General features: G+C 41.6%; 2 protein-coding genes across 5 annotated transcripts in view; one reads left to right on the forward strand and one right to left on the reverse strand.

Moving 5' to 3' along the window:
• Nucleotides 1–22,822, forward strand: part of LOC146273450 (uncharacterized) — a 133,474-nt gene extending 110,652 nt beyond the window's left edge. For all 4 annotated transcript variants that reach the window (XM_084704362.1, XM_084704365.1, XM_084704366.1 and 1 more), the window contains one exon: nucleotides 21,979–22,822. In XM_084704362.1, coding sequence (XP_084560488.1) covers nucleotides 21,979–22,084 — 106 coding nt within the window. In that variant the 3' untranslated portion in view covers nucleotides 22,085–22,822. The remainder of the gene's footprint in view (nucleotides 1–21,978) is intronic.
• The window catches only part of csf1a (colony stimulating factor 1a (macrophage)), a 145,313-nt gene that overhangs the window by 1,966 nt on the left and 115,561 nt on the right, over nucleotides 1–27,786 (reverse strand). Inside the window, exon 4 of the mRNA XM_084704368.1 lies at nucleotides 934–1,104. Within this exon, the coding sequence (XP_084560494.1) occupies nucleotides 934–1,104 (171 nt within the window). The remainder of the gene's footprint in view (nucleotides 1–933; nucleotides 1,105–27,786) is intronic.

A 27,786-nucleotide genomic window follows, 5' to 3' on the forward strand; every position in this document is an offset into this window, starting at 1 on the left:
TGCATAGTAAAGTTGACAAGATAAGACGAGACAGCACTGGCAATCCAAATTTTTGTTGAATATCAAACTTCAAACTAACTTTACCACTGTCATTTTTTTGCATTTTTCTTGGACACTTTAAAATGCTTCTTCATGGCTTACATTTCTTTTTTTTTGTATTCAATAACATGCTTTTAATGACATAAAACATTCCCCCCAGGGATAAATAAAGTACTCAATTCTATATTAGAATACATCCTGTTATCTTCTAGCTGTCACTAGTTCATATTTACTGAGGTGAAACATAGCCCTTACTTAGCCTGTTGATGCCCTGTGACACCATAACGTTCTGGTCAACGTTGTATGATAGAGGAAACGTTGGTAATTGTCCATGGTCACTGGTATAGCGCCAAAAGAGCGATGTGTGGACGCTGGTGATTCTGGTAATTGTTGGTGATCGGCGGAGAACGCTGGTCCCCCAAAAAAGTTTTGAACATGCACAAAAGTTTCATGGAGCCCAAGGTTCTTCAATGTTTAATTTTAAATGCTGGATAACGCTGAAGAACGCTTGTGGAACGTTTGACTAACGTTGCACGTGTTTGGCTATTGTTAGTCAGTCGTTACCCTAGCGTTACTTGGTTGTTGTTACACGGTCCTCATGCGTCAGTCCCATGCTATTCATGCGTCAGTCCCACGCTAGTTATGCGTTAGTCACACATTAGTCACATGCCAGATGTGCCCACCTCGCCCTAGAATGCTTGAAATTGAGTGATTAGAATGTGCACAGAACATTGACCAGAACGTTGTGGTGTGACGGGGCTTTAAGCAACGTTCAGTAGGCATTTCCAAACAAATACAGAGAAACAAAAAGAATGTAACTAGTAATTATTATTGTTTATCACATTAGCTTATGACTAATGTTCATGTCTCACGTTGGACAGCAACTGTGCTCACCTCAAGCTCCTCATTGATCTCCGGTATACATTGTTGAGAATAGAGGTCAAAGATGATCTTCTTTAGGACGCTGACATAGCGTCTATTGTCTGACCTCTTGCCGTACTGGAACTGGGTATTTAGAAGCTCCAGGATTTGTGGAAAGACTGCTTTGATGTAACAGACTTTACTCTGGAACAGAGATAAATGCAAATACTACTTCCATAGCTTCTATAACATTATCAGAAAGTCTATAAACATAAAATGTGTACAGAAAAATATACACATTGACTAACCATATGTAAGACCATTAACATCTAAACTATATTATAGTAATTTAGATTAATAGAACCAAAATGCATACTTATTTAATTGTATGTCTAAAAGGCTCTAACCTCTACAATTAATGCAATATAAATACAATACAAGTATAAATAAAAGTGCGGATGTTCATGCATGTTGGAATGTTCATGCATGGAGAGAAGGTGTGATGTTGGTTCTCTAATCAAATAGCAGTCCTACACAAACAGCAAATGTTTACTACTCGACAGGTCTGCAAACGCCTTTGTAAACCGAGATTTGTTAAAACGTTTGTTTACAAACTAATTGTTTTAACAAATCGAGGCGACAAAGCGTTTGCTGACCTGTCAGAGTAAACATTTGGTTTCTTATATACTACAACAATACGTGTCAAAATCCCAATCAAACATGTCGAATCTGGAGCAGACGCCATGTTGTCAGATCAGCTGCACTTGCACTGGTGACGTCACTACATCTCCAAGGCAACATAACAACTGAACAGAACAACTCCCTGGTTGGTTAAAAACGTTTATTTACCTCTGCGAACATTCGGGAGGTCAATAGACGCATTTATTAACTTTTGAGAAACGTCTTCTAGACCAATAGGAACGGCATATTGGTCCAATTAATACACTATTATACCATGGTCTGGGTGAATACTCGATTCTTATTGGCTGCAGGGGTGTACATTATAGGGTGATAACGGACACCTACTGCGTCATTGCAGAAAAACTGTCTTTTCGCTGTTCTAAATTATTCTTTAAGACTGTAAGACTTTAACAAGCTAACTTGTATTTACAACAATGAGTAACTTCAATATTTATTTTAACCTATTTGAAAAATGTTTATTTTCTGAATGTATTGTGTCAGTGTCACGTAACCACTCATCTCACATCCCATTTGCTATTCACCTCACTAGTCAATCTTCAGACAGGCTGCGGCCAACACGACAGTAGCAGCAACTCTACACATACAAATATTGATCGATAGCTGGCTTGTCTTGTTGTTAAACATACTGTCAAATTATAGTCAATGTTTGGAGAAAATGTTGATTGATGCGATCATCTCACATCCATTTTGCTATTTCAACTCGCTCCACAGGCTGCGGCCATACTGTACTGTAGCCTAGTACTAGTATATGGCCGATATTGTTCGTGAAAATCTTGGTATTGATTTTGGGACAGTGACATGGCTGGTAAGCTAGCAAATCTTATTGTCAAACATACTGTAAAATTATATTTACTATTTGTCAACCGTACACAATGTTATGGCGTGTCCCTTACGTATATCCACCTTATTCCTAGCTCCCATGGTTAGATTTACTTAGGATTAATTGTAAACTAAGGTTAAACTAGGTTTAAAGTTGCAACTGGATAAAAAGACAAACCTGGTTTAAACCTAGTTTTAAGAGTTAATCCTTGTTGGTGCAACCCAGCCGTATTTATGAGGACAGAGAATAGATATGTGTGACATCACAAGGAGTTTGGTTCTAGTCTAGTTCCCATTAGTTAGGGTACATAAAGGCTACATTCCTTTGGTCAGAGGGTCAGAAATCTGCATCCTTTCAACCCCCAAACCTAAATAGTTCAGAGAAGGCCTTAACCTTCATGTTAACCTTCATGTTACTTGGAGTAAGAGAAGAGGTTTGATATTTTCCCAAAATGGTAAGCACAGAGTGGCTGATCGTGAGAAAGATGAAAGAAGATTCCCAGTGGGCTGGGCTGGTGACCGGCAAGTGCCGGTGACAGGGTCGATTAAAAAAGTCTACACTTGCAGAAGTATTGGGTGGACTGAGTTTTACAGGTCATCTTGAAACACAAAAAATCAAGGATACTTTCTCTTCAATTGCAGGTATGTGACAGTCATTGTTTAAAGTTGCCTATAGGTTGACAAGCCTCTGTATTACTTAATCATCTCCTTAATCCTCTCCTTCAGGCTTCCCCATGTAGTAGGTGCAATAGACTGTTGTCTACATGTGTGTATCCGGGCCCACTGGAAGACGTGGGTTGACTGCCTGCCCCCATGGTTGAAAAGGCGTTGCTAAAATGCCCTCTAGAGTGGCAAAAATTAGATCAAGAGACTGGCTGTCATTCACATTGGGAAATATGCTTGAGTGCACAGGATATCCCCTTAATGCAATAAATGGTTTGCCCTCTATACAAAAATATATATAAAATGTCTTAATGAGTGCCCTTTTAGTGGAGAAAATCTGATGCAGTGCCCTATAAGGTGCCCTTATAATTGTCCAAACTTGGCTGTTCCCATGCCCTTCATTCCAATGGAAAGGGTGCTGTTTTGAAGTGCTCTTTCTGCTACCCCTACATAAGTGTCCACAAATGTTGGCCTTTCCAGAAGAGAAAATTAGATGCTGTGCCCTACAGTCTCCCCTACAATGTGCCCACTAGGGCATGCTTTCCCAAAGACGGCACTAAGGGTTTCGACCCATTTCCATTGTTACACTGGTGGGGTCCCATGTTGTACAGTAATTTTTTTATCCCTGCCCTTCAAACAGAGTCTGCCACTGTCCAGGCCCCATCTGGACCTGTGGAAGAATAGTATATTTATTGGCATGGTGTGGAGTAGGGATGAACATCTCCATCACTGAGGACGATGCGATACACATCTGGATGCACTGCCAATGATCCAATACATTAAAGATGCATAAAAGCAACTACTAATACGATACAATGGAATTCACCCGTATTGCGATGCAGTGTGATTCGACATGATGCGATTCAACGAGATGCGATGTGAAAGAATATGATGCTATGCAATTAAATATGGTACATAATGATTTCTTTGTCAGACAGCAAATCATGAATTGACTAAAAAAGTGATGGTTTTACTTCACATATTAAACTAAGTCTCTGACAAAAGATCAAATCAAATCAGGCCTGGACTTTGCCTCAAACCTGTCTTTTTTTCCTGTTATATGGGTTCTCTAGATGTAAAAAGGGTAAACTATTACTGACAGTCACAAGTTGCTGTAAACACTGTCATAACACCTCACACACTAAATTGAACTCATACAACCTCATCCTACTTTTTTAGCTTTTGCCTCAATGACTCAGCTATCTCTCATTTTGCTTTGTCGTACAAAACAGGGATTTGTTTCTCGGAGAATGGCTTCCTATTCTTGCTAGGGGTACCGGTGGAGCTAGCCACTGACTGTAGCCATAGCTGAATCCGAGGGGAAGGTAGACGTCCCCACACAAATACCATGTACGTAGCCTCTTCAGATGACTACCTAAATTAGCCTTGCTGCCTGTGTACTTTATAGCAGCACACCATATCTTGCCAATTGCATGGGTCTTTTTATTGGCAAATCTGAAGTATTGGCAAATCTTGGATTTATAGCAATTCGTAGGAACATGTAACTCTTCCTTCAATAACACTCGCCCGAACACGCCTCCAAATCGCGCAAAACTTGGCCGAGAGACTTGACGAGAATCGGACACTGACAGCAGGGGTGCAGATGGAATTTTTGAACTGGAGGGTCCAAGTTCAGACTCATTCTGACCAGAAAATTATGAGTATGACAACGTCAGGCTAAGACTCAATAGGTCCCCAAAACGTCTCTCTTCCTTTCATTTCCCTGAAGACATTGCTGTCTGTCCAGTTTGTCCAGTTTGTCTTGGTGAATATGGCACACAGTAATGCAATTGAGCTTTTTTTGTTTCATGGTTGGTCGCAACCAATAGGTTAACCAGAACTACAGACCGGTATCACTGTTACCCTTTTTTTCTAAAACAATTGACCGTGTTGTATCTAACCAACTGTCTAACTCTCTCTCAGAACAACTTGCTTGACCCCAACCAATCGGGGGGTATCTCATCCTACCTGTCGGGAAGATCCTACCAGGTCTCCTCGGGAGGCGAACTGTCAGACCCTCGCCAGCTCTCCACTGGTGTCCCACAGGACTCCGTCCTTGGACTCCTCCTTTTCTCTCTGTACACTACCTCACTTGGACCAATAATCACCTCCCATGGCTTCTCCTACCACTGCTACGCTGACGACACGCAGCTGTACCTGTCTTTCCCCCCGACCGATCCGGGGATCTCAGCTAGGATGGAGGCCTGCCTCGCAGACATCTCCGCCTGGATGACTGAGCACCACCTCCAGCTGAACCTCGCCAAAATGGAACTTCTCATCATCCCTGCCAAACCCTCCATCTCCCACAACCTCTCAATTACCCTGAGATCTGCGACAGTGACCCCCTCATCCTCTGCCAGGAACCTTGGGGGTCACCATGGAAGACAAGCTCTCCCTCACGGCCCACATTGCTGTGGTCTCCCGGTCATGTAGATTCACCCTCTACAACATCCGGAAGATCAGGAGATACCTGTCTGAGCACTCCACCCAGCTGCTTTTCCAAGCACTTGTCCTCTCCAAGTTGGACTACTGCAACTCACTGCTCGCCGGTTTCCCAGCATGCGCAACCCGCCCTCTTCAGAGGATTCAGAACGCAGCGGCCCGCCTGGTCTACAATTTACCTAGACACTCGCACGTTACCCCGCTCCTCATCTCCCTCCACTGGCTACTTATCACGGCCCGCATCAGATTCAAGACCCTGGTACTGACCTTCCGAGCAGTAAACGGGACTGCACCCGACTACATCGAGTCTCTCCTGCAGCCTTACACCCCCACCCGCCACCTACGGTCTTCTTCAGACAACCGCCTGGTGGTCCCACCACTCAAGGCCAGTCCCAACACAAGCTCTTCTCCTGCCTTGCCCCCCAGTGGTGGAATCAACTCCCAACCTCCATCAGAGACACAGACTGTCCCTCCACCTTCAAGAAAAGGCTCAAAACGCACTTGTTCCGGGAGTACAACGGTACCTAGGAATGGTTCGCTGAACCCAATGCTAGTCTCCTCAAGGATCACAATGACTCTTTCTTAGAGACTTGTTGCTCTTGTTGGTTAGTGGTAGCTGATTAAACTGTTGTATTCTATTTTAGGTAATCTTATTAGGGGCCAAGCAGCAAAGCTGCGAGGCACCTATTGTTATTGTTAGTTTTATTGGGGTGTGCTTGCCTTTGGCAGCACAAACCATTGTTATCTCACATATATATTTATTTATTTTTATTTTTGCCCCCCTAAGGCTCAGTCAATATTTGGACTACATAGACAACGCCTGTGTCAAAATGTTCGTCTTGGTCTCGATTGCGTTGCTTGTATTTGGATTTACGTTCCGTTGCACAGTTTAGGAGGTTACAACGTTTTTGTGGGAACAAAGTGCCTTTTGTCGACGAAGGGTAACCTGTGCTAGCTACGTCACCACGTCAACACACGTTAGCAATGACGCATGGATACAACGTGATAGAGACGTTCTAGCATGCAAGTTGGAGCTTGGATTATGAGTTAAATATACCACCCCCAAAAATTTCGAACCATTGGACTTTGTTGAGAAAGCGATTTCGAGTGGAACTGCAATCTCGCATTTTGGATTTAGGTTGTGACAGTCTTTGAAATTTGAGCGAGTGCAGGTTGCCCGTGAGACCGCCTCGTCTTTTAGGCAGCAGCCATGCTAGAAAGCGTCATGTAGTAGTATTTTTTGTAGCTAATTTATAGTTCAATTTTACACAAAAAAACCAGAAAGAGGGAAATGTTATGACGATATGACTATTGTGAAAACAGCCAGGTGGTGATATTTTAATATAGGTTGCTGTAAAAACGTTGATTTGTTTGCTACGTGAGAGCCTGTCAGCCTCCATTGACGATTGCGGAAGCAATGTTGTCAACAGTGTTGACACTCAGTCAACTGTCGATCTGCGTGTGGTGAGTATTTTCTTAATTTCGTACCAGGGTCAATTCTACATCTAAATGGACAGCAGTGTTTTAAAGATATGGCGATTGCGAAGACAGCCAGCGGGTCAGCATAGTTTGTTATTTGTGTAAAACTTGGAATTTGAGTGAGACTGCGTCTTGTTTTGACGTTAGCCACAGAGTCACAGACTTGGCTCGCCCACTGGCAGCGTAGTAGGCTACAGTACTGTCTTCAATGCCACAGCTATGGCTAAACTTTATTTTGTCTTATTACATTGTTCTTAATGCTGTAGAATGCTCCATTCACTTGAATGAGGCTTCCCAACGTTCTGCAGTGAACAATTTTGTCATATTTGACCGTTGCTATGCATATTTGACCGCTGTCAAGGGAAGTGGCCTTTTTGCCTCGGATTCACATCTTTTGTAGCACTCCGCAAGTAGTCCGGTAACTTTTCAACCCCAGCGTACTCTGTTGCTTAGCGACGTCAGCTGATTTGAAGCCTAAATAATCCTCAAAGTCTATGAAGTTCAACGTCTTTGGCGAACTATTTCTCTGTTGATCAACAATACGAATGGTAATAAATACATTGTAAAAAGACACACTGTGTTAAGTTATTTAGTCAAGTAGCCGTGTAATAAGCGGGATAATGTATAGAACGCCGGTCATTATCGGGGAAATAAGCCCCTTCATGGCGAAACAAAACTGGCGAAAACTCTGCCTCGCGTCGTCCCCTTACCTGTTCTAAAATCAGCGCAAACCACGGCCTCTTGGGGCTTATTGCTTAATTATCCCCTAAATTAATATTGAACTTATTTATGTTTTGGGGGACTTTTTTTCAGTTAGCAGACGGTACTATTTGAATCGCAATTCCATCTGAAATACTGCCAGTGACAACGTTGTTACGGTGCGTGTCTACTACAGCGGAGTGGTGCGGAGCGTCGGCTTCCAATCCATTTTCAATGAAACCGGGCGTTGACCCTCGCGTACGCTCCCACAATGCCCTACGCAAGCGTCAACGCCCGGTTTCATTGAAAATGAATTGGAAGCCGACGCTCAGCGACACTCCGCGACACTCCGCGACAGTAGCTTGTTTCAAAGGGGGTTCCTTGTTTCAAAGGGTGTTCTTAATGAATTATGCATTATGAGTAGGCTAAATGCTTGAAATATCACTAGAAGGGAAAACGGACCCACCTGCAACTGAAGCAAGCAAGAACACCCTACAATTTCCCCAGAAATTGTACCCTCTCTAGTTATTATTATTCTTCTTCTTCCGCCATGGGGTCCTATGGCAGGCCCTAGAAGCGCTCGGTCGAAAGTTGTGAAATTTGGCACACTCATTGGGGACAGTCCCCTGGTCCAATTCACAAAGTTTCATGTCCCATACTTGGGCACTCTAGCGCCACCAATGGGTCAAAGTGTAATATATTTTTGTTCCTTTATTTTTCCGCAGGTACACCCTTGCATTTTTTCGAGGTTCATGTGGTTTAATTGTATCTTGTTTAACTACATACTCTTATGGTTCTTCCCTTTGGAACTTATTTAGTTTTCACAATGTATGCTTCATGTTTTGGTTACCCGCAATGTTTTTGGGGCTATCTCATTGCTATGATCAGTGACCTATCCACTTTTGTAAAGCTCTCTTTTGGAAGTTGCTTTGGATAAAAGTGTCTGCGAAACGCATTAATGTAAATGTAATCACCTCCAGACCTTAGCTTTTCCAAACTTTTACCGCTCTGTAAGAGAACTCTTAGTGGTAAGATAAAATGCTTTTTGAATACAGTCCCAGACAAGGGCGTAGGTCTGGTCTCAGACTTGGTGGGAACATCCACCCATCAACCCCCGCCGGAGCGCAAATCGAGATGCCATTCTGTATACTATCCCTAAAGAGCTAGTATAACTGTATAATCTAAAAAATGCACTCTCCAAAAAAGAGACTGTGATGATGAGACTGTAATGCTGAACAACAAAGTGTTTTATTATCATAAACCTCACCTGAAGCCCTGATGATGTTTCCTCAACCTGCTCTAAATCTGGAGTGTTTTCATGCTGTCTTTCCTGCATACAAAATGGTTCATTCATTTTATAGCTTATCCTATGGCTCGCAAGTTTAACCCTCCTACCATATTGTATACAGTGTTATTTGGACATTAATAATCAAATAATGATTCATTATATTTGAATAACCAACAGTGTTAACTTATTCACATTGACAACTGTTTTTTCCAGCACCCGTCTAGCAATGCAGTGACTGTCCATCAACTGTGAATTTGTCCGAGGCTAGACTCCTAACCTTGTTTGAAAGATTAGCTACAGAACAAAGCTACCGGTTTTCAACAAAGCTACCGGTCCTACTGTGGACCGGTGATCGCCCTCTTATTGGCTCTGGTCTGTATCTTTGTCACGCCCCAGAATTTACATCCAGTCCAGCCCGAGGTAGGGTCTATCTCCGATACTAGTTTAGCTGCGCGCTGCTCTGCGTAAGCTACTTATAAGGAATTACAAAGAAGAATGTTTTGAATTATGACAAGGATATTGAAAATGGACCACGGTCGTAAATGCTGTGTTCCAGGCTGTAGCCTACAGGGAAGGTTTACACTCACAGTCTTCCCAAGGAGCCAAACATTCAACAGGCATGGCTGCTGTTGTCTTATGAGAAGATCCCGGCGAAGTTCGACACTCAATCATTCATTTGCTCTGAACATTTCACCCAAGACAGTTTTGACAACCTTGGACAATTGCAAGCAGGATTTGCTAGGAAGCTGAACCTGGAAAGAGGTGCTGTTCCGACCGTATGCTCATTGCAACCGCCTATAAGGACAGTATGATGTTGTGCTAACAGTTATTAGCAATGCTAACGTTTCCTGTATAATATAGCATACCAGGTAGAATGCTAAATAAGTTTCTACACACATCAAATGACTCTAGCTAGACTAGCTGTAGTCGGCATTAGAAGGGAAGCTTCCGAAAAATAGCTAGAACAGCAGTCTGGCTTATTGCTAACGCCTGTCTAGATAATCTATTTGAAAGAACTGGAGAAAGGCAGGTGCTTGATACAGGATACGGTAGCATTGCTAGTAACTGTTACTAGTAAAACCTGTAGGCATGTAAACAAGTTTAGCTTGCTAACGCAAGAGCATAGGTAGAATGTGTGATAATTTAGCCTAGTTTATTGGCAATGGGGCTTACGTTGTTTCATGTTGTTCCTGACTGTGTTTCATTCAAATAAATAACCTGTGTAATGTAAATCTACAATTCAAGATGCATGTTTGTCCGGATCTTGGTCATGTTATTTTTCAGCAAGTTATTTAGAGCTAGCTAGCTAACTGAAGCCGAGTAGAATCAGGATATGGTTTGGTTGCTAAGCTGTAGCCTAACGTTCTACCCACCCAAGTCAATCCAGTTTGCTTCAACAACAGAAGTGGAAACAAGTAATGTTATCATTTCAAATGATATATAGTCAATCTGTTGAAAACAGTGTAGTGTAGACACAATAGATTTATTTGCACGTTTTTATTTCAAGTCTCCAACTTCGGTGTTTCAGCGAGTGCTGCTGTTGGCCGTGTTGCGTTTTTGCTCCCCAGCTTCACTCGTTGAAAACCAACCAATCAGCGCGCAGCTCATCTAAATATTAATGAGCCATACCATAAAAGGAGAAAAGCTAGTGTTTTTTCCTGGGAACATTTCAGAGGATCTGTGGGCATAGAACAGTACCCGGGCCATTTTCAACCCAACCAATGTTACATACCCTATTTGGAGACCTTAAGGAATAGTATGAAATACCCCCAAAAAACTGTCAATTGCCCCTTTAATACTTTTTCCACAGTAGAATCTGCATTTGAAAGCCAGGTCACTATCATTGCTAGTGTGGCTAGTTATTTAGCCTGACTTACACTGCTTTTTGAAAAAGCTTTGTATGTCCCCTTTCCTCTTCTTGGGTGGAGGCATATCTGATCTACAAAGCACAAAAGGGGCAAACATGTACATGCTGAAGGGCAAAGGGAATATTAAAATGTGTTACTCTGGCCTTCTATGTATGTATTGTTGGCAGACAGCCCTGGTAAGTAAGCTGTACGGTACAGCCCGTTGTCGCCGAACCCACCCGCTAGCTTGTCTGCGACTGCCAGTGCAAGCAAGCAAAGTAGCATGAGCTTCTTCCCATGCGTGTCGCGTGTCAGATAACCCTCCCCCTTCGGGTTTTCAGCCAATAAAATTATGGCGTTTCTTGTACTGTCGCATCCTGGCCGTCGGAATCGATCCAAATAGCAGCACAATTCGCTAAAATATTGGTGGGGAGAATTGTCATTTTCAAATGTTGGTGGGGACAAGTACCTAGCGTCCCCCCCTAAATCTACGCCCATGTATTTAGCACTAGCATTGCTACTGTGTTTGAGCTGTTGCGCTGTTATACTCGGCAAGTATCGTGTTGTGGTGTCGGAGGACTGATCGAAAAGTGCATCATACATTTAAGTCATTTAGCTAAGACTTGCATGTACAGTACGTAATGTCACATTAAATAATGTATTTAAACTCAAGCTTATATGGTGTGTCGCTGTATATCAGTTGTAAAAAAAAAACTGACCCATCTGCAACCGACGCAGGCACACCCCACAATTTCCCCAGAAATTGTCCCAGGGGCGATTCTAGGATCAGATTTCACTGGATAACAATTGATACATTTATGTATTATTATGCAAAATATTGAATGAAAACACTAAGAATGTCCCTTTCTTCATTAACTACCAGTATCAAATGATAATAAACAATATATTTTAGAAATATATTATTTTTAGGGTTGCTGAGATTAAATTTAGGGGTGCTTGAGCACTCCTAAAAGGGGTCTAATCCATTGCCACTAAATTGTACCCTCTCTAGTTACATTAATAAATGCATTGCAGGTCAATATAAGGTGTGCCCCTAAATGTTCTGCTTGCGCTCCAAAAATGTTTAGTCAGGGGCTACTGTGCTCCTAAAAAGTTAGTCCGGAGCTCTGTCCATGGTTACTTGGATGGGTTTAATTCAACCTGCTTTCGTGCAACCAACTCAAAGCTAATTTCATCCAGGTTAACTTGAATATCCCGACTTAATCCCTTATCCTGGTTTCGTGCAATAGCCCTCTGCTTCTCCAACTCCTTAATCTTCTCAAGGGCATCATCTATTGCACCTGGTTTGGAACACATGAACACCTATCTTTGCTAAATTCAAAGAGTCAACGTGATCGATTTCACCATTTATTCATACACATGACAAATGGTTTAACATTGGTGGAATGGATGTACATGGGGAAGCGCTCCCGGCCTTCACTACAGCATGCGAGTGCGTGTATGTGAGCATCTTATAGCGTCACCTATCGAGCTAAGCCTATGGCCGTTGGCTACGGCAATGGGTGATTTGCCACGCTGCCCAAGTGCCATGCCTGAACTAGCTCCGCTCATTTAATAGTTACTTATTTCTGAAGTAACTGCATTACTTTACTAGTTACTGCATAGACAAGTAGTTACTTACAAGGGACCTTTGTGTTACTTTTAATTTCCTGCTTCTATTATCAAATTAACGCACACATCTACGTTAGTAGATAGTGTTGCATTGGCACAGTGTGGGACAAGACGACTGTAAAATGTTATTAATTATTGTATGTTGCTAATTAGTTGCCTGAAGGCAACGGACAACTGTTGACATGGGTCGCATGTTTTCGACAACATACCTTGCAATCAGTCTGTTTACTTCTGCCTGGCTTAGAGACTGGGAATATTTCTGTTTAACATCAGGCCTTGGGTGTTTTGATGGAGTGGCGCACTGGGTTCTTTCGCATTTAGCTTTATAGTAGCGTGTTGTTTTATTAGGTGCTTGTGAAGATTAAAATGACTTCTATATAAATAAACTACAACTAACCAGTATATTTTTATCCTTAATCTGAACAAGGGAAAAATAATATCCATATTTCCAGGATAAAAAGCTTGCATGGTCGGAACTGTCAGCCATTGTGTGGGCTAGTCTAAAATGTGGATTGATTCATTCATACATTGCGTTGCCGTGAACTTGTTTAAGTTTTGATAAAAAAACTGGAAATTGGGGATATAGGCTTGCAAAAAAAGTACGAGCCCATTTAAATTTCAGTAATTGTAACTGCCTTATTTAATTGAAAAAAGTAATTAGTTACATTACTAGTTACCACCAAAAGTAGTAGAGTTACAGTATTCCCAACACTGGTCCCGACTCGAAAGTGGATCACAAGCTGGTGTGGAGAGGGTCGCGGACGTTTGCTTCAGCTCTGTCAAAAACCTATTTTTATAAGTTACCAAACATCCGATTGTGCGCTTTATTTTGAAATGTGAGTAGGCTCCACACTAGGGATGCTAAGATTCACCGGTTCGCATCGGTGCGTTGGCATAAAAGCTCACGATGCGATTGCCCAGATCAAAAAAGTGTGCACCGGATATATGTGGAAATCGCGAATGCATCGTGGATACATCGTTTTAAACATTTTTGCATTGGTATCTGATGTTTTTATATAGAATCGTGTGTTGGCGAACTCTTTTAGTATTTAGAAATGTGAACAATGATTTGTGACCAATAATTTTATATTTTGATAGATACTTCCTCTCTTTTTCTTAAGCGTGCTCTCATCTCCATTGCTGTCAGTCATGCGCGCAGGTAGCACTGGGGACGGGGGGGGACATGTCCCCCCCAGATTCCTAGTGACCCCGATGCGTCCCCAAGACTCTCCCTACATAAGGCGACAAGCATCAGTTCATAACTGCACAGCTGATAAGGCGATGTTAGCAATGTTAGTGTGTATTAGCGTGTGTAACGTTTGCCACACAAAAGTACTACAACATTTTTGAAAGAAAAAAGTGTATTATGCTTATTTAAAGTATTTTTGGAGCCGGCGTTTGTGCTTTTAGGCTTGGCGTCTTCCTGGTTGTCCTGGAGATGACGTTATTAGCCCCGTTCGTTTGGCTGCTTAAAATTGAAATGTTTGGCTCTCTCCCTTTCATTACATTTATTTACATGTATTCATTTAGGAGACGCTTTTATCCAAAGCGACTTCCAAGAGAGAGCTTTACAAAGCGCATAGGTCACTGATAATAACAACAAGATAGCCCCAAAGCATTGCGGATAGCCAAAACAAGAAGCACACATTGTGAACAACCAAAAAATAAGTGGATATGGCCTCCATTGCACTTGCGCAACAATTAAGACACAACAACCTGTTGCACTCATGCAACACGCCAAGCTGCAAACAACGCAAGCACACCCCAACATTTTCCCAGAAATTGCACCCTCTCTAATTAAAAAAAGTATGGATACATTTATGAAGATTGCATGGATTAAAAAGCATACATTTGTTGCTGCTCATTTACACTTCAAAATACTAAGACTGAAGTGTAGAATAAAACACTTATCTTCTAATTTCCCTTCGGCAAGAGGTATGGTTATAGGCTTTCTGGCAGCCTTACCAGGGCTCTAGAGTGTGACCAATTTGGTCGCATATGTGAACGGGTGCAACCATCAAATTATGGCATTCCTTGTACTGTCGCGTCCTGGCCGTCGGAATCGATCCAAATAGCAGCACAATTTGCAAAAATATTGGTGGGGACAAGTACCTAGCGTCCCCCCCTAAATCTACGCCCATGGGTGCGACAAAAAAATGTCCTATGTCGTACCGGTGCACCTAACCTCCTCGCATCCGCTGCCCCTCCAGGAACGAAGCGTCTCCTTTGACGGAACTCACACACATTTCAAGTTTCTCATGTGCTTTCAAAATAAATTGTCCACCCCTGAGTTACGGAGCTGGGCCATGGAGCTAACCCATGGAGCTAGGATTTTGATGCTAGGGAGTGTGGCAAGCTGGTTTAGCCAAGGCCAAAGGGCAAGAAAGCCAAATTACAGGTGTTGGCCATCTGAAGGGCATGCGACAGCAAGGGGGGACCCGCTATAAGACTTTGAGCCATGACATGTTAGGTCAGTAGCACTTTCTATTTTGAAATGTTTTATTTTGCTTGCAATGTTTTGGTTTGGCAGCTCAGTGAAGCACTTAAAATATGTATGTTTTTATATACAGTTTAATTGTGCTTCAAATAAAACCAATATTTACCTACATCTTATTCTTGTTTAAGATTATTTACATAATATATATGAATGTATATGGAGCGTGATAAAAAGGTGACCTTGAAATTGTGGCGACGCAAGGAAAAATTTGGGTGCACCTAAATAAAACAGTTAGGCGCACCAGTGCAACCAAGGGAAAAAGTTAGTCTGGAGCCCTGCTTACATAGTTGAAACTGTTGCATCAAAATGAAGAAATTGGGTAATACATGATGTTAATATGGCTCGAACCTATATTATGACTTAAACTCCTCTTCGACTCCTCTTAGACTTCCCCTCAAGTTTTTTCCTTCAAGTGATACGTTTAAGCATTTACTCATATTGCAATTCATTAATAAAGAACCCCCTTTGAAACAAGCTGATTCTACCAACGTTGTCACTGGCAGTGTCTTAGCTGGAATCGCGAGTCAAACAGTACCATCTGCAAACTGAAAATATGCCCCCCAAAACATAAATAAGCTTGATATGTATTTATGGAAAACTGGCTGATATAACAAGTTTACTAGAATGATCATTATGTGACAGTAACTACGTCCCTGTCTAAAGACTAGGTCATGTGACTGGCTATTCGCGCTGTAAGTATGGAAAGCCGTGGGAGTTGCGTGTGGGAGTTATTTGTGGCCTGTAGTTTCAATGAGCAAAATTGAAAACATGGTTACACATTTCAAAGGGTGGAGGATATTGTGGTAGAAATTTTGGTCATATGCATAGATGTACAGTATGTGTATGAAATCTATAAGCTTCCATGTTCATTGGTAAGAGACAAGAAGGGAATATAATTAAGTTGAGTTCAAAGGAATGTGAGGTGCTGGTGGCTCTGTGGGCAGCTTGCCCTGGGGGATGGGTGAAGCATCTTATATGGCCTTCTGTCCCCTAGTCAGTGTAAGGGGCTGTCCTGTTCTTTGTTTGTGTTAATTAAAGTATTGTTTGAAGATGACCACACAAAGGACAGTAGACCATTTGGCTGGCCAACCCCTGTGGCTTCATTATCTACTGCTCTGGAGAGAGATGCCACATCAAAGAATTGTGAGACAATTGGTATGGAGATGGTAGGGAGTCAGGTGGCTGAGCGGTTAAGGAGTCGGGCTAGTAATCTGAAGGTTTCCAGTTAGATTCCCGGCCGTGTCAAATGACGATGTGTCCTTGGGCAAGGCACTTCACCCGACTTGCCTAGGGGGAATGTTCCTGTACTTACTGTACGTTGCTCTGGATAAGAGCGTCTGCTAAATGACTAAATATAAATATATAAATATGTATTGTTTCAAACTATCACTGAGTTGAGTTAGCCAATCACAGAGTTTGCTACATTGATTGACTGACCTTATAGAATGCCATTTGATCTAAAGTTTATATAAGGCAGTGCATGTTTGATAGTTCTCTGTCACTCTTGCGAACGATTTGTGACTAGCACACCCTTCGTAATGACTGATCACAAAGTATTTTGTTTAATGTTAAGTTTGTGCAAACTAAATAAATTAAATTGAAACCACCATTTTGACTATGTTCAAATCCATACAGTGCCATTAGAATTGTCTATGACAATATGAGATTGGATGTGTTTGCTGAAGTTCTTTCTGTATAATTTTTTTTCTGTCTCCTGGTATTACATTTATTAACTCATGAGTTCACACAGCTCCAATTCAGTCATTTTCTACATATCTAGGTGAAACATTCCTGAAATATATGGTGAAGTCATCTTCAAGTCTAGTAATGTTTCAAAACCATTGGTCAAAATGTAATGCAATTTATGAACACATGGAAATTTACACCACATGGAAATGCGTACCATTCAGGTATTTTGTATTTCATTCCTTATTCCTGATCACCCTACAGGAAGACATGTATCGTGCACATTTTGGATCATCATTCAAGTCAATTGGACCCATGTTTCGTGAGAATTGTTTTGTAGGTTTTCCAAAATGTACAGGAAAATCTATGATGCGGACCTATGTGGTCTCTAGGCTTTTTTGTTCCCCATGGGAAATAAGGCATGTATACCAATTTTATACACCTTGGAGTTGTGGGGCAGAAGTGGCATCCATTTACTAGTGGTCTCAAAAGAACGTTGCCTGTAGTGTCACCAAGAGTTGGCCACGGGGCTCTGGAAAGTTTATACAAGGTCTCTTGTTTTAGTGTAAATAATTTGAAAAAAAGTTATGTATGGGTGAAGGAGTTAAGGTTTTTGGGGAAGAAAATATACTAAAAATTAACAACGCCAGCATTCATCATGGAAGAATCTTTATCACTAGTTCGGTCAGGGCCATAATTCAAACTAACAACCCTTAGATTTGGAAATGACGTTCTTAACCACTAAGCCATAGCAAGTGAATACCTCATCTCTCTGGAGGAGCTTCAAAGGGTTAATACAAGACCCTCTCCTCCCTATCCCCAGGGATGGGAGAAGGGGCAGCCAAATGGCAAATCTTCCTCAACCTCTCCTTACTATAGAGAAACTCTGGACAAAGAAATTTATCAAAAACTGACCTTTAGTGGATTTACAAACATCTCTCAAGGACTAGACTGTTCATGGACACTACAAAGATGATAGGAATTGATGAGTGCTCATGTGTGCTATTCTAATTTATTTTCTGTGTTGATTTAAATGATGTTTTAATGTGACTTCCTTCCACATCACTATAAGGCAGTCGACCTTGGTACCCAACTTATTGTAATCAACTAACATTCGTGATTTATCAATGTTGTGTAGATACATTATGAAGTATAAGGTATGAACCTTTTAAGACCACAAACCTAAAGTTACATTCCATTTAATACCCATCTATGAATCAGCTTGTACAACACTCAAGCTAAAGAACTAACCACTGAACCGTCTTACCTGCATCACGACACTCTTATTTAGATGATAAAAACCAGCAACAAATAATCACTCATTGAGGCCATTGATACCACGAGTCTAGTGACACTGGATAATCATTCAAAAGGATCTCGCCAAGCTTCTGTTATGAATTATCTTGGCTAGTGTAAGGCTGGGTGTCACCCTGCCCCCACCTCTCATATGCTAACATCTGGAGTTGCTGGACAGAGTGCTGCTTGATGCGTCTCACACCTCATTGTGTAACTTACTGTTGCATTGATAGTCATATGTTGATAAGGGTCAAGATGTGTTCTGATTGGTTGTTCTTGTGTATACAGGGGCGGTTTGAGCTAATTGGAGGCCCTGGGCAAAGAACAAGCCGCACCCCCCCCCCCCCCCCCCCCCCCAACAACGCTTATTTAACTAAGCTAATGCCCTTAACTTGGTAGCTTTTCAGCTTGCCGCAGGGCATTCAAGGTACCAAGAGCAATGCACATTGTGTAACACACTTCGGTTGTGGATAGTATGTCCAGAAACAAAGCAAGGTCACTCATTTAGTGGCAGAATCCATTGTTATGTCTACAAAATTATTTTAGATATAGTATAAGTTTAGCTAGCTTGCATATCCTGAGGATAGCCTACTGTAGCAGACATTACGTGAAATCAGTGAGGGCTACACGAATGTAGCCTGGTCCTAACCAGACCCTCGTACATTACATTTGTACAGAGGGTCTGGGATCTCTCCATTGAAAAACGTTAACTTCCTAGAAGGCGGGTCCTCTGTTGAAGTTTAAAACTATTGGATCCGCCCAGAGCCACTATGATTTGCCATAACCAAACGCAAGCGTTCGCCTTAGCCAACTCCTTCACCATTACTGTAACGGAGCTAGCTGCCGTAGCTGGAAAATCAAACTTTTCCCGAACCCCGTGGGGAGGAGGGCCACAACATCATGGCCACCAACAAAACTCAGCAAGGAATGTTCTTGCTCTGGCTTTAACCTATGGATATTCGGCAGCGTTGCTGCCACAACCGCAGAATAGTTTAGCTTGCATCTTTCTCCGCCGCCATTACTGAACTACTCAAACTAGTGCACGACATTAACGTCATCGTTCTCAACCACTCCCTCTGTTCGCTGATTGGACCTACAAAAAAATTGTGTCTAGAAACCGACTTCAGAGCCTAGCTCCCAGACCTAGTACTGAAACGAAATCCAAATTGAGCGGAAGTACGTAGGAGGGCAGAGCCAGGCTAGTTCGAATGGCGATGTCAAAAAAACATTGGTTAAATACAAGTTATGAGAAGACACCGTGTCCGTGTCTTATTGTCCACGCAATCATATAAAATTATATCTAAAACAAACTTACAAAAAGCTTGGTTACACTACCAAAGTTGAATTAGTAATGTTGTTAGCAATGCTGGCGTTATTTTGCTAGCTAACCTATAACATTTCACTGGGTCTTGCTTCTGCAACTGAAATTATTATGAAATGTTATGTTCTACTAGCCATTTGCCTACTTTAGCAAGTCACTGTATTTCCAAGCCCTGAAAGTGTAACTAAGACGACACAGTAAATAATTCCTCTTTCAAGTAATAAGTCCATGTTCAAGTGTTGAGCATGAAATTAGCTGTACGGTCTGTAGAGATCTTGAGACGGTGAAGAAGCCACTTTTGAAAACCGGACAATAAGCCGCTTCGAAATATAAGCCGCACAGGCACAAGAAAACTGTAAAAAAATGCTGCAGTACAAGCCGCAGCTTCTTTTCTGTAAAATACGGTAATTGGTGTTGAAGTGGCTGTTTGTCTGCTGCTGCTAGCAATAGCTAAACTTGGCCCAGCAGCACTTGAAATATTATCAGAAATGTCTTCATCTTCCACGGACGCATTATTTGATTGGAAAAACTGCGTTATCTTAGGTAATTTCTCCCTTAACTTCTCCCTTTTCTTATTTCTTTTTTTACTGCCACTTTGAAATCGTTTCATGTTTCCGCGATCATACACACTCCACCACACTCTCCTGACAGAAATTTCATGACCTGATTCATATGTTCCATGATGGATTTAAGATCAAATTTAGCTATAAAGAATAGATTTAAAGAATAGTGTTTTCATGCTTTATTAGTTGTTTTTGTTATTATTAGGGTTCCTCCGGTAGGAGGAAACCTATTGTTTTTGTTAGTATTCTTATTATTAGGGTTCCTCCGGTAGGAGAATTTTTTCCAATTTTGCCCAATGATACAACAGGTCACTCACTACTCCCAGGCGGCTAGTGGCCCATGTGCGCCCATAGGTGGCGCTATAAAACACCTCCAACGTCTACGTGATTTCCCCAGCGCCCCATTACTCCAAAATGCCTGAAAATTGGTATACATGCCTTATTTCTCATGGGGAAGAAAAAAGCCTCAGGGAGCCATATTATCAGACTTATGAATTTTCTTGTACTGTCCAAATTTGGTACAACCTTCAAAACCCTTCTCCTCATGAACCATAGATCCAATCGACTTGAAATTTGTTACAGATGTGTAGTATACATGTTATTATGAAGGGTCAAATTGAATAAGAAATGCACTACAAAATGGCTGAAAGGGGTGTATTTATGTAAATGTCCACGTTGCCTCAATATCTTTGTGTCAGTAAATCTAATATAATTTGGACTCATGGTTTTTCAAACCTAATAGGGTTCAAGATGACATCACTCTGAAGTACCATAAACAATTTCACCTTGGTATGTCTATATATGATTGAATCAATTGAATTGTTCCACAGCATGCGCTCCAAATTCTCACAGACTCATCCTGCCCCTTTACACTAGGGTAACCACCTGTCCCGCTTTGTGTTTTCAGCATTTTCACCTCTTGTCCCGCACGTCGCATATTGAAAATGCTGTACGATACAGCGCAAAGCGGGACAGATGATCACCCTACTTGACACACGCGCAAGCTTGGCGCGACGCACACACATCCTTTCTGGAAATTGGGTGCTAACCAAGATCCCACCCTCGGTCTTTAGCTCCTGTTTTATTTTGCTTCCAATCGCAGCTCGCCGTTACAAATATAAATTCTTTTTCGGCGGCCATTGTTGTTTTCAACTGGAATCGCCTGATAGCCGTGTTAGTGGCAGCCACGTTCGGTAAGTCATGTCACCTATTTTTACACATTTTAAGCTACAATCGATGATTGGGCTTGTGAAAGTACACTACTCTTGAATGATGGTGAAGGTTTGAGCACTTTTAGACCTTTAGATCGTGAGCTTGAAGTGACGGAAAACTGAACTCGAAAAGTAGCTATCTTTTTCTCTCTGTGTTTATAATTAGTGAATCATTTTGCATCTCAACGAATTCTTCACCAAGAAGGTGGAGGTGGTTATCCTTCAGCAGAAAAAGCGATTCCCCACAGACCTTTGGCTCAGAATTTTGATTTGGGTCGTGAAAGTCATTTTACAGTTCTGTCTACACCAAAACAGTCGAGTAGGGCAGCCTTCAAGAGATGTGGGAATTGTGCTTTTAGCCAGATGCTCCAATTATTTTTGTGATTTGTGGACTTTTTGAGGACAATTGGAGTGACAATTTGACGTTAGCCTCAAAGTCCGATTCGGCTCACCCACTGGCATTGTATTTCACTCAATTCTACTCCAAAAACGTCAGGGAAGACTGCTTTTTGTAGACAAAAGCCTGCTTAAGATAGCCAGCATATCTGATTTTTCAAGGCGAGCCCGTTTCATTCGTCATATACCCTGAGAAAGCAACCAACGTTAGCCAGGCGAGTTTAGCCAATTTCAGTAGGTCAAGCTATTTAGACGTCTCTGACAGTCAGCAAAACAGTTTACAGGCAAAGGTCAAACTTGTCTTTGGTCAGATGTGTATATATTGACCAGGTTAGAGCTAAATACTCTTGCCAGAGCCTGCAATCAAACCCGTGTTTTTAGTGACTTTACATGGGTCTCCATCAGGTCAACACATTTGGATTCAAGTTTGAACTAATCCTATTGCATTTCACAGTCAAAACTGTAGTTTATTTCAAGTGTAGATGGAAAAAGCTTCATTTTTTACTACTGACATGAACCCTTTCTTCACTTTGACAGGACCGGAGGGCCATGCAGAGGCCTGCTCAATAGAGTGCAACAGAGCATGCTGACAGCAACAACAGAGGATGCTGAGTGTAACAGAGGATGCAACAGAGGATGCTGAGAGCAACACAGACCCCTTGCTGAACTACCCCTCTCTAGCTGGACAGCGTCTCTTCAGCCCTGATTCCAAGACAGCTTCATCCAACGGGCCTGCCCTGCCTGCCAGCCTGCAGGCCCTGCTTCCACGCCCTGCCTGCACGCCCTCCAGAGTTAACCCTTGCAACATCTGCTGATAGAAAGGCAAATTACAGCCTTGAAAGGCAGAGGAAAAATGGCAGTATGTGCAATTAAACCAAAACATGAGGAAAATAGAGGAAATTAGCTTTCCACTGTGTGATTTTGAAAAGCAATAAATACTGGGTGATGAAACACATTTAGGAAAATTTAAGAAAGCAAGGTCCTGGAATTTGATCAAGTGCAAAGATAAAACATTCTATATCTTCACTGGGGTCTAATGACCTCTGCTCTGCACTTCAACTGTTAATTTAATGAAGTATTTAGCTAATGAAGTTTGTGGACTTGTTTTTTTATGTGTGCTACAGGAGGCGTGGCTTTGGAGACACCTCCAAAGCGAGGGATGGCTCTATGCTTTCAATGCTAGCTTGCTAACTGCTATCCTCTATGAATTACACATAATGGCCGCGTTTCCCAAATTCGTTAACAAGCTCTTAAGCGCTAAGAGCTTCTTAGGAGCATTATAAGAGTGCTCCTAAAAAGCTCTTAGCATTAAGAGCTTCTTAACAAATCTGGGAAATGCAGCCTATAGCTTTAATAAAAACACCCATAACATTCAAAAGTACTAGTTGGCCTACTGTAATTCTTTCTTATTATGAAGTGCATGTGAAAGTACAAAGAATGTTTTTAAGAAAAATGTTTGTAATACGGGTCGACCACGCCAATGATCGGCGCCGTTAATAAGCATTTTTATGGTTATCGGTCATTTTCAAAACCGATTTGCCAATAAAATATATCTATATTTTATTTGCATGTGTTGCTTGTTGTGGTTTTAATTTATTTTACAAATTTAGTAAAGTTTTAGTTTAAATTTAGTTTTACAAAATGTTTACAGAATGCTGCTGGATGCTTCCCGCACTTTTTTATGTTATTAGGGTTCCTCCGGTAGGAGTACCCTATTGTAATTGTTGGTATTATTAGGGTTCCTCCGGTAGGAGGAAACCAATTGTTATTGTTGGTATTCTTATTAATATTTGTCTTTTCCTTGCGCCCCAATATCTCAAAAAGTCATACATTTTCTAATTTGGCACATTGATACTACATCCAAGTGGGTGATTGTCCGTTGCACAAATTCATTTCAGTAACCTAAGCCAGGACACATCCCCACTGATGCTAGGCATCATTTGAAATTCCCTTCCATGACAAGCTATGCTGCCGTGCAAAGGCAAGAGACCGTAACTTCAATTTTGTCGAAAATGATTTTTTTTCATTTTTGGAACAGTTAAGGTCTGCTTTATCATGTGGCCAAATATCTTAAATTAACTCGTCTGTTTTTCAGAGAAATAAGGTTTTAACCGTAACTTCCAAAAGCCTGCTTTGGCATTAGAAAGCCAATGAAGACTGGCGTAACATCAGTTAAGGTTCTTTGTTTTGCGGCACTCAAAAACGTTCAAATGGAGTTACGCGTTTCACTTTAACTAATACGTAACCTAGCAACAACAAACACATCTAGCATTAGCCTAGCCTACTCGCTGCATTCAACACAAAACATCACAAACATGAGTCGTTTGCAAGTCTCCTACCCTGGCAGTTCAATCAAAAACACTCTTGTCTTGTGAGTCTTGTGACAGGTATCCACGTGTATGTTACATTGGCTTATAATACACAGAATTTATATCGTGATAAGGAACTAAGTGAGTGAAGAAACGGTTACTGTATTTTGCCTTGGCATGACCACTTACTATAGACTATAGTATACGACTGTAACTTCAAAATATGGGTCAAAAGTGCAGTTTAAGATCAACAATTTCAAAAATGTCTAGTTTAGATAATGTGTAATCACTAAAACATCAAACTGCTAGATGTCCTACCTAAAATACATTTGGTACGGCAACTACTTGAAAGTGCAAAAACTTGAAGTTGTTTTTCTCAGTTCTACACTTCGGCGAGTTACGGTCTTTTGCCTTCGTAGGGCAGTATGGCACTAAAAACAACCTTTCTAAAAACTGTAAGTAAGTTATTCTTTACAGCAGCAACCCAGTCATCCCGTTGTCCCATTTTCATAGGAAATGTACAAGCAACTTTGGCTGAATCTAACAACGCTTACCACTGGAGAAACAGCTTACTTTTTAATAAAGTTACTTTTTAATACAGTTAGGATGGTGACCTGTAAAGTATAAGGTAGTAGGTTGGAATCCAGCCATTATCTTTTGGCCTGTCATCATTTTGATTATCTGTTTAGTTAAACAGGATGACATCATTCTGAAATACCATGCACAATTTCATGCAATTTCACCTTGAAATGTCAACCGTTTCTTAACCTTTGTCCCAAAGCTGACCAAAGCTAATACTCCGCCCTTTCTATTCATACAATCTCAACAGTTGGTGTGTAGCAGAGAGAGATAGAGAGACTTATTTGTAACCTTATGCTCATGAGTTCAAATCCCCATTCAGCCTGTTGTTGGCCAAACATGAAGTAGTTTTGCTCTTTTGTTGTCCAACTCTCGATCTTCTACAGTGTACATGTTTATAATATTTTGCGGAGGAACCCGCATCACTGCTTGCAGCTATATTTAGGGTTCCTCCGGTAGGACGAAACCTATTGTTTTTGTTAGTATTCTTATTAGGGTTCCTCCGGTAGGAGGAAATCCACTTTATTATGAAATCCACTTTATTAATTTTCTCAAGTTATCTGGCGTTTGTGAAGCTAACAAGCTAGCTAAGACAATCTAGCTACATCTCCTCGCTCTTCTTGCCGACTAATGTTGGCAACAAGCAGCCAATCAGGGCTGAAATACAAAATGACGCTGTATTGGGGCAACCGGCTCTCAGCCCCACTTGGCATACATTTTGTGTGATCCACATTACATTAAATTACATTCTGAGCATGCGTATTAATACTTTCCCACCTCCAATGTACATTGCATTGTGAGAGAGGGGCTAGCCCCACCACGCTCTCCTTTTTGCCGACTAATGTTGGCGCCAGAAAGACAGATAGGCAATCGGGTCTGAAATACGAAATGACGGTGTGGTGGGGCAACTGGCTCTCAGCCCCACTAGCATCAAATTTGTGTGATCTAGTTTACATTACATTATATTCTGAGCATGCGTATTAATGCTTTCCCACGTCCAATGTACATTGCATTGTGAGAGAGGGGCTATCCCCACCAGAGCCCCACCTTCACGATTAGCCTATGCTAACTCGAATTGGTAGAACGCAGTCTGAAGCAACAAGGCAGCGACCAATGAACATGAAATAAAATCTTAACACAAACGAATGAAATGAACTGCCCCACCTGCCCCTAATGACAAGTCGCCACTGGTTATTGTATTAGTCTACATTTATTGCACATTTAAGTTAACTGGTGATTTTCGTTGATTGTATTCTTCCCCTGCTAGCATAATTGCATGCCTGTTGATTCGATATAGATTGCTGCCCTTGCTCACGTTTCTATTTTAGGTGCATTATTATGCTGAAGTAGTTTTAATTAATAGTGGGTATATTGTTATTATTTGCTAAAGAATGCTTAGCCTATCAAGATCAAATGAAGCCGACAGCGTACATGCTTTCGAGTACCTTGATCGACAGGCTAGGCTACTGACCATTTACAATAAGTGGTTACATCAATTATTAATTGGCAGCATAGGTCTGCTTTACGGAAAATAAGACAAAAATATATGCAATATTACATTTGTTATTAGACTATTACACCAACCTACTCCAAAATATAGGGTTAGAACTTTATTTCGGCCGAGGGGGGGGGGGGGGGGGTCGGACAGACCTGCCCCCACTGCTAAAAGAAATCCTAGGGGAAACACTGCTTCATAAATCTAGGTTCCTGCCGGGTTGGGAAAAATGTTTTCTCAAAAGCCCTGAATCTTTAAGGTAAGTTGTAATTTTGTTTATGTGTTTATATTAGGCAACATAAAGCTCAAAAAACTATTTCACACTGAAATTAATGCAAAAAATCTTGCTCCCGAATGTTCAATGTAAGGCTCGGCCCCTGGTGGGGATGGGCTGGTTTTGGCCATTACACTCCCAGGCTGAAAGTGGGTCCCACTCCTGACCTGATAGTATTTATTTAATATAAAAATATATAACTGCGCAGCTCCCCCCTGTCAATTATCTAGCACCCCCTCAGCACCTGCATTACAAATTATCTGGCGCCGCCCGTGCAGCGCAAAGAGGGACAGGTGGTCAACCTACTTGACACACGCGCAAGATTGGCGAGACGCACATCCTTTATGGAAATGGTGTGCTGACCAAGCCCCCACCCTTGGTCTTTAGCTCCTGTTTCATTTTGCTTCCAATCGCAGCTCGCCGTTATGAATATAAATTATTTTTCGGCGGCCGTTTTCAACTGGAATCACCTGATAGCCGGTTTGGAGGCAGCCACGTTTGGTAAGTCCTATTTTTACACATTTTAACCTGGAATCAATGATTGGGTTCGTGCAGGTACACTAGTTACTCTTGAATTATGGTGAAGGTTTGAGCACTTTGAGACCTTTAGATCGTGAGTTTGAAGTGACGGAAAACCGCGAACTAGAAAAGTAGCTAGTTTTTTCCCTCTGTGTAATTACTGAATCATGCAAAGTCATCAAAAAGGTAGAGGAGGGCAGCTTTTAGGAGAACAAGCAATTACCCACAGACCTGTCGGCTCAGAATTTTGATTCGGGTCGAGAAAGTCTTTGTAATAAGCCTATGCGCCAGGGAGACCACATAGGCTTAGGCAGCAGCCATGTTTTGGTTGCAGGATGTTCATAAGTTCACCATTTTACAGTTTGGTCGACACCAAAAATGTGTTTGTTACCAAACCTCGAGTAGGGAAACCTTTAGGAGATGTAGGAATTGTGCTTGTAGCCAGATGCTCCGATTATTTTTGTGATTTGTTGAAAACTTGCAAGTGGAGTGAGACTGCGTCCCAAGGGTACATTGTTTAGACTTAGCCTCAATGACAGACTCGGCTCGCTCACTCACTGGCAGTGTGTAAACGATATCGTAATTCACTAAATTGTAGTCCTAAAACATCAGGGAGGGCTGCTTTTTGACAAGTGTCTACCGAAGATAGCCAGTATATAGGATCTTTCAAAACAAGCCTAGTTCATTTGTCATTTTCCTGAGAATGCGACCTACGTTAGCCAGGCTAGTTTCACTCGGTCAGCCTATAGGTCTCTGACAGTCAGAATCACTGTTTACAGGCAAAGGTCGAGCTGGTATTTGGTCAGATGTGTATATTGACCAGTTTAAAGCTAAATACTCTTGCCAGAGCCTGGAATCGAGCCAAATGTTCTTAGTGACTTTGCATGGTGGGTCTCCATCAGTTCAACACATTTGGATTCAAGCTCAAGTAATGCATTTCACGAGCCTGACGTTGTCGTACTCATAATTCTAGTCAGAATATGAGTCTGAAAACTCTCCGTTGGGCTGTGACTACGGGGCGTGTTTCAACCGAACTCGTAAAACAAATGCCTCTTCGCTCAATTGGATAGACCTACAACCAATCGGAGCAACGTAATATGTTGTTTGTTGAAAACAAATTCTACCCAAGGGCTCTTTCGTGACGTTGTTGATTATGTTACTGTAATCAA

The sequence above is a fragment of the Hypomesus nipponensis genome, chromosome 9 (assembly GCF_054491055.1).
Source record: "Hypomesus nipponensis isolate SF chromosome 9, ASM5449105v1, whole genome shotgun sequence".
Taxonomy (NCBI): Eukaryota; Metazoa; Chordata; class Actinopteri; order Osmeriformes; family Osmeridae; genus Hypomesus; species Hypomesus nipponensis.